The sequence below is a fragment of the Argentina silus genome (genome assembly GCF_951799395.1).
Source record: "Argentina silus genome assembly, chromosome: 20".
NCBI classification, from domain to species: domain Eukaryota; kingdom Metazoa; phylum Chordata; class Actinopteri; order Argentiniformes; family Argentinidae; genus Argentina; species Argentina silus.
The window spans coordinates 12,752,753-12,760,515 of NC_139674.1; the positions used below are offsets into that span (position 1 = coordinate 12,752,753).

Here is a 7,763-nt window from a genome sequence, read left to right on the forward strand (position 1 = left end):
TTCAGACTCAACACTGCTCTGAGAGTCCGAAGGCTCTGTACTGCCTTGATGCACTGTGGCAGCTAGTGAGTGAGCACTTACATGCACATACACGACAGTGTAGCTGCACAGTGAGCGATCTTCCCTGGCCTGCCACTGAATGGAGCTCATCCATGATGTCTTACTGAAGCACATGGTGGTTCAGATTAACGTATGACATGTGGGCTCATCTGTAACATGAACTAAGATGATCGAGGTTCCACAGTCATGGGGTTACTGCTATCACTGTGGTTTAACTCATCCACTTCGGGTCACATGGGCGACTGTTTACCCAGCCCATCCATGCTTTGTCAAAGGATTAACTAAACCATCCTATCACATTAGGCAACAGAAAACAAATGGCCTTCTCAAGATCAAATGGCTATTCTGGTTGGGTGAGATTATAAATTAAACAGTATTCTGGTGGTCTCATTAACAGAAACTAAATAATTAATGAGGCCAATGTGACATTATCCTATCAAAAAAATCCAGATGCTGTTTAAATGATCGTGAGATCATAAGTATCAGCCAATATTTGGTGTAAATGATGGTGAACATAGAAACTGAAGAAATGCATCTTTGTGTGTGCAATGTCTGCAAAACACAAACTTGAGAGATTCATCGTCGCACAATCAGGGAGCTCTCAGGCAGGAAGGATCAGTTGATTTAGACAGACATAACAGTTCCGCTACAGTGACGTTTCTTGTCGGACAATTGATTGCTATGCACTTCAACCTCACAACACTACGAATTTGTTCATGCCTAAATAAATGTGTCAGGAGGGGTGACAGCTGATGATTGTGGTAAGCTTAGCTTTGGTCCACAAATGCGCATCGAAAATTATGTTTGCTAGTCTCGGTTATGGGTTCGGACCAACAAAGAAGAGGAGGACCCTTGGTGCCGCAGCTTGCTAGCTAGCTAATGCTGCTCCCCTCAACTTCAGTTAGCTCTAGAAACTCATGTTATTTTTCGCATCTATGGACCCAAGGCACAAAGAAATGCTCCGCAAACACAGACTGGACCTTTCCAATCAGATTTTAATCGATGACACTATCGTTCAATTCCTGTACCAGGAGAACATTCTATCAGAGAGCCATGTTGAGGAGATTCAGTCTCAAATCACCAACAAGAGGAAAACTTTAAGACTGCTCGATGTACTTCCAACCCGAGGTCCACGGGCCTTTGACACATTTCTCCGGTCCTTGGAAGAAGAGTTTACCTGGGTCAGAGACAATTTACTCCAGGAATTGGAGTCCAACGCGCCGGCAGAGCAAAGTTCATCAGGTGTCGGTGAGTTTCTTCGGCTTCCAGTTCCAATAGTATTGTTCATAGACTTCCATACTACGTAGAATGCATTGGTGCTTCAGTCTAAGCAAAGTAGTATAAGTGTTATATGACAGCATCGTAAACAGTAGCAGTGCTTGTTTTGCAAGCCGGTGAAGGTCTATGCCTAAACTACACAAGGGGCCAGGTTTTAGCACTGTATTTTGGATACATTTACATTGTAGTCATTTAGCAGACGCTCTCATATCCCAGTCATTTCCAAGTACATTTGCCTGAAATAGTGAAACAACTACAACACATCACAATCATCGCAAGTAAGACTTTGTATCAGAAGAAGTGCTTAGGAGTGGCGAGTGCCAGGAGGAGGAGAGGTCTGAAGAGAGGAGCCCACGTGTTGTCTAAAGAGATGGGCCTTTAGTAACACAATACTGAATACAAGGGTTGGGCAGATATAAGGTGTTACCGGGTGAATAAGGTAGCCTTATGCTCATACCAGTTTATTTCTGTACTTTGCCATTTTCATACCCACCAACATTTGTTTAATAAACATTGTCTGAATTAAATGTACACACAAGCATCACAAGGCATGATCAATAACTCTTGCCTGAGGGCAAGGGGTGGAGGAGGCTATATATCTGGGCTGGTACCGATTGCCAGAGAGAGAGAGAGAGAGACAGACTACTTGCTGTAGATTTGCTAGTAGTTGTAGTCATGTTGAAAGTCGACTAAAAATGTGACTGTATACCGGGGTATTTTGGATAGAAGGTAACCGCTTTGAGAATTGTAATACCGGGCCTAAGCCTACTGGATACCGTGGAGCCAGGGGCGACACTTATCGTCATTAGTGAGCGATCTTGGCCGGTGAGTAAACAAAATGTCACAAGGACAAGACAATTCAGAAAAAGAAAGGGATGTTTATCTAATGATGTTTATCTTATTTAATGAATGGCCGGACACAGAAATGGCACTGGCTCTTTATCCTCTGATGTGAGGGCCGCTGTAATGTATGGTCGGAAGGTCAATGGTCATTCACTCCCTTAAATGGTTGGCTGGCACCCAAAGTATCTAAACATGGGTACATTTAAAGGGATAGCCTAGTTTTAAGTGTTACGATGTATTGACTGGTGTGAAGCTATGGTTCATCACAGAAATTACACTGTTGGAGTAGCCGGAGGATCCGAACTTTACTCACCCGATATAGTTGATTTTTGAACAGGCTTTACTCCACGATGCTTGAATGATACTTCAAACTTCAGCTAACCCATTGACACGCATATGTAAAGGCATTAATCTAGGCCAATGCCTTTGAAAAAAATTAATGGCATCACAACAATGACGATACTGTAGACGACTCTAGTATCATATAGTTTTATGACTTTATATACAAAGACGATTGATAAGCAACACTTTCTTGTGCCAAATACACAGCCTGTCTTGCTCGGAGATCCTTGATGTCTTGTATGACCATTTTCTAGGAGGGTCTTTTTTAATGTCATGCATACAGAATAACAGATAGAGATAGTGACCTCTCAGTACAAGCCTCATTCCTATCATGTCTATTTTTGGTTGTCTGGTATTTCCTTGAGACATTTTGAACCCCCTGGTTTATTAAGGCTTCCGTGCTAAGCAGACAGTGCCCTTCAAACTATACATAGAGCATTATTCATATCAATATAATTATGTGATAACATTGGCTATATCGCCCAGCCCTAAAGTCATGTAAACGGGAGCATTCAGAGGTCCGATAGCACAGATGGGAAGTGTGAGTTTCTGAGTTGGTCATTAATGCACCGTTAAACTGTATTATTGGGTGAGTAACAAAACGCGTTCCGACTCCACGGCAAACGAAGTGGGGTCGGACCCTCCGGCTCATTTTAGAGTGAACTATCCCTTTAAGAGCCAGCCTATAAACACTCCTCACCATTGGCACCCGACCAAGACATGAAACACATCAAACATGTTTCATTTCGGTGGTTGTTTACGCCAGCTTTTGCCTGTCGGATCGAACGTCTTGTTGCTTTTCTCTCATGCGCCGTTTTTTCTGAATGAAATGTCAACGACCGCACTATAAAACTGGGGGTGGGGGGGGGGTCAATGACACAAGTGTCTTTGTGATGGTGTCCTTATCTTTCACGAAGGCCACTAAAATGGGCAAAACACCATGGTTTCAATCAACAATGATATTGCCTTCTACCTTTTGATTAGGGTCGCGGGTGTTTTTGTAGCTATATTGAGAAAAATAAATAGATTTTCTTCCTTTTAATTTACAGAGAAAATAGCCTTGAGTCTATTCTTTGTTTTTTTTAATGTTTGGCCTATATTGAGAAAATAAGGCCACTGTAGATCTCAAGTCTATTAAGTTAACCCCTGACCCAGAGTTAGTGCTTCCCTTGTGTAAAGATTCTGACAACAACAGCAATTTAGGCCTATATGTTTAAAACAGAAATATCTAGGCTCAATAGGCTAGACAGGTAACACCATACCTAGTATTTTAGATGATTAAAAGTGGACGGTGTCTGTCAAGAATAGGGAATTGAAGAGATGATGGCGTTCTTCGTTTTGTGACTGTCAAGTGTGTGTGTGTGTGTGTGCGTGTGTTGTGCGAGAAAGACAGTGTGTTGTTTGAGAGAGAGAGAGAGAGTCTGTGTTGTTTGCGAATGAGAGAGAGAGAGTGTGTGTGTGTGTGTTTGCAAAAGAGAGAGTGGGTTGTGCAAGACATTGAGTGGGTGTGTGTGTGTGTCTTGTGTGAGAAAGCGAGGGATAGTGTGTGTTGTATGAGGAAGAGAGAACTGTACTGTACCTTGTGAAAGAAAGAGAGTGTGTGTGTGTGAGTAAGAGTGTGTGTTGTGTAAGAAAGTAAGAGTGTGTGTGTGTGTTGTTTGAGAGAGAGAGAGAGTGTGTGTGTGCATCTTACAGGCCTGCTTTCCCTGAAAGCTGCATTCATTCTTGGCACAGGGTTAGGCACACACACTGCATCCTCCTTTCTAGGAAAAATATAATCAAAACCATTTGTTGGCTGTTCTCTCTTTCCCTCCCTCCCTCCCTCCCTCTCCCACCCTCTTTTTCTCCCTCTCTCTAGATTTCTTTTGAGTCGCTCAGTGCATATTGTAATGAATAGAGGAGATTTGGTGGGAGGGGGGGGGTGGTGGAGTGGACGGAGAGAAAGAAAAGAAAGAAAAGAAGCCGCGCTTCGATTTCCGAGAAGCAGTGAAGTCGGATGAGGGTGCTGGCGTCAGAGAAGGAAGGCCTCCCCCGTCTGAAGGCTTTCATTCTCATTGATGGAACAGTGCGGACGCTCCCGCGGTGGACTGAAAAGGCATCGCTGAGACCGAAGAGCGTATTCTTTCCTAAAAGCCTCTCTCAGAATCATTCATTCAAGAGTGACTCTTTTGGGACTCTTGTGTCCCTGCTGCACCCGCCCTTGATGGTGGATGACGTTGGTTGGTTGCCTAGGAAACGATGATGGGTATCCATTTTTCAATGACCCTCAACCTCTCTCTCTCTCTCTCTCTCTCTCTCCCCCCCCCCCCCCTCTCTCTCTCTCTCTCTCCCTCTCTCTCTCTCTCTCTCCCCCCCCCCCCCCCCCCCTCTCTCTCTCTCTCGCCGGCAACTGAACACTGACTGGTGTCATGTACGCCCAAGTAAGATTGCTCAGGGTGAATGCTAATATTTCCCACAGGACATCGTGTACTGTACTGTACCATGAGGGTTAGACTTTCGCCGAGGCGTTGAGTTTAGAGGAGCTCACTTCCCCCCCCCCCCCCCCCCCCCCCACATACTTCCCATGTCCACTTTCAAATTCGTCGCAAATTTCGCCATAGGCATTGTAGCGGTGGCGATGTATACAATTTGATTGAAATGTAAGCATTCGTCGAACACTTTGTGCGGACGCAGACGTGATGACACACCTTGGTTCTCGATCGAGAGGTGTGACGGACTGATGAATGCTAAGCGGGACCCTTGGGGACGTCACCCCATTGGCGTTCCTGTCTACGACGGTTAAGGTTAAAGGTGTCGAGTCGTCCCAAGGATCCCACCTAGCGTCGACCGCGATGACTGACTGACGGGCGGATGAGGATCGGGGCAGATCAGAGACTGCGTTCAGAAAGGCTTTCTCCTCCTGTTCTCCTTCATTAACATCCTCCGTCCTGTTTCCATGGTGATCGGGCATGATGATGATCATCATCGTCTAGCCCGGACCCTTTTGTCTTTCTCAAGTCAAACACGATGGGCTGACGACTATCCCAACAATAGTCTCTACTGTGGCAAACAGCTTCCAACGCACACTGTCAAGGGCTGTCTCTCTTTTTATGTTTAGTTTTGTTTTTAATAGATGGATATGTGTATGTGTGTATATATGTATATATATATATATATATAAGGAGAGAGTTATGCCTCTGGTCTTGACGGGATCTGAGTGTGAGGCTTCCCTGCTCCGGGCCGGGCCCAGGACCAGGAGTGGTAATAGGCCGTAAATTCATGCTGGGGCAGGCAGAGGCAGAGGCAGAGGCAGAGGCAGAGGCAGAGGCAGAGGCAGAGGCAGAGGCAGAGGCAGAGGCAGAGGCAGAGGCTGTGCTTGTTTTCCTTGGTGTGCGTTGCCAAGGGAGGCCCCCCCCTTTCTTTTAGTGCCTGCCGTCTGCTTTCCAGGAATCTTGGCAGGAGGAGCGCCTTCCTGTTAAAAACGGTGAGGCCCCACAGACCCGGCTAGAGGACCAATCACATTCAAGGACCTTTTTTTTTTTTTTTTTTAAAGGTCCAGAACGTTGTTTTTGGGTTTTTTTAAATGTATTTTTATTGATAATGGATTCATTATGTTTGGTTTTAGAGAGGCAACATTCTACGCTACACGCAGTCGTTGTTACTAACGCACATTGTTCTGAACCTTTTTTTTTAAAACAATTTTTATAGCGAGTTTATAGGGCCAGGACTAGAGTACCAGACCAAACCAGCCCTGGTAACTCAGGACACTGCCATAGAGGATTGCATGAAATCATTTTACAAGGCAACTCAAAAGCATTTTAAAGACCGCGCCCGACATATTTTGTTATTATATGTCCTGAGCTGCCAGCAGAGTCAGACGAGGACACAACAAAAAAAAACGTCTCTGTTTTCCTGGAATCTCTCTCTCTCTCTCTCTCTCTCTCTCTTCAGTCCATGTGGGGGTAGTACTCCTGTACCTGTATGTTCTGCCTGCCTTTGTCACTGAGGACTTGGGCCCGCGATTAAACCATGTATTACATAGTTGCAAACGGCTGATGGTAACATGAATTAAATGTAATTGAACTGAAGTGAATACAGGTCATGTGGTTGATTACAGTAATGACACACAACGTGATGGTCTGTTCCTTTAATGTGATTGCCATGACCGGACACCATGTCCCTTTTCAAACACTCTGCAACGCTTAGTTTTAGTGTGGCGTGAGCTAGGCTAGACAGAGGCCTAAGCCTTCCCGGCCCCCTCCTCATCACAAGGAGTGTGTGTGTCTGTGTGTGTGTGTGTGTGTGTGTGTGTGTGTGTGTGTGTGTGTGTGTGTCTGTGTGTGTGTGTGTGTGTGTGTGTGTGTGTGTCTGTGTGTGTCTGTGTGTGTGTCTGTGTGTGTGTCTGTGTGTGTGTGTGTGTGTGTGTGTGTGTCTGTGTGTGTGTCTGTGTGTCTGTGCACGCACGCGTGTGCACGTGAGAGCGTTGTGGTTGGAATGCCCGCTTTCCTCATACTCATAAAGAGGCAATTCCTAGAAAAGTTGAGTATCTTGCCAGAAGTGGAGAATGTTCCTGCAGATTGTCAGGTCTTTGATGCAGCTCCTTATTTGGTATCAGGGAGTAGACCCTCTAGTTGACTGTTCTTTCTTCCCAGCGAGGGGCTGATTGTTTTGGATTGATTTTTTATTTATTTCACACCTCAACGGCGTCCACCCCATAGGGGCTCACGTGACGCTAGTATTAGAATAAACGTCTTATCACGCTCATTTAATTTTTAAACAAAACAAATAAAAATATATATATATAACAAAAGGAAATACTTTGCTCAATACAGCTCAATTCAATACGCTATTTTCAATACACAACTGCATCACATTAATATAGGCTGTATATATAGATTATTTTCTCACACATACAGTGCACGCTTTGTCCTATCCCAGGCTTTATGGATAAACTGCAACATCAAATACACGTTTTCTGAAAAATAAATCTCGGCTGACAACTAGACACTCACTGCACAGGAGGCTAGTTCTTACATCGTCATACAAAGGACAGTAAAACATGAAATGGATGTCATTTTCGACTTACCCAAGATCACAAAATAAACCTAGCCTGTCCTCTTCTAGGATTGTTGAATCTGCCCATTTCAATGGTCAGGGGAAGAGTGCCAGGTTGAAGCTGTGCACAAACTGACCTTTTGCTGTTCTCTAGGGTTTAGGTGACATAGGGTTCTGGGTAAAGAACGTCTTTGATAAGGGTGTAT

General features: G+C 44.7%; 1 protein-coding gene across 1 annotated transcript in view; it reads left to right on the forward strand.

The window, feature by feature from the left end:
- Positions 1-783: 783 nt before the first annotated feature.
- cradd (CARD and death domain containing adaptor protein) overlaps positions 784-7,763 on the forward strand; it is a 12,178-nt gene continuing 5,198 nt past the window's right edge. Inside the window, exon 1 of the mRNA XM_083692209.1 lies at positions 784-1,308. Coding sequence (XP_083548335.1) covers positions 978-1,308 — 331 coding nt within the window. The 5' untranslated portion in view covers positions 784-977. The remainder of the gene's footprint in view (positions 1,309-7,763) is intronic.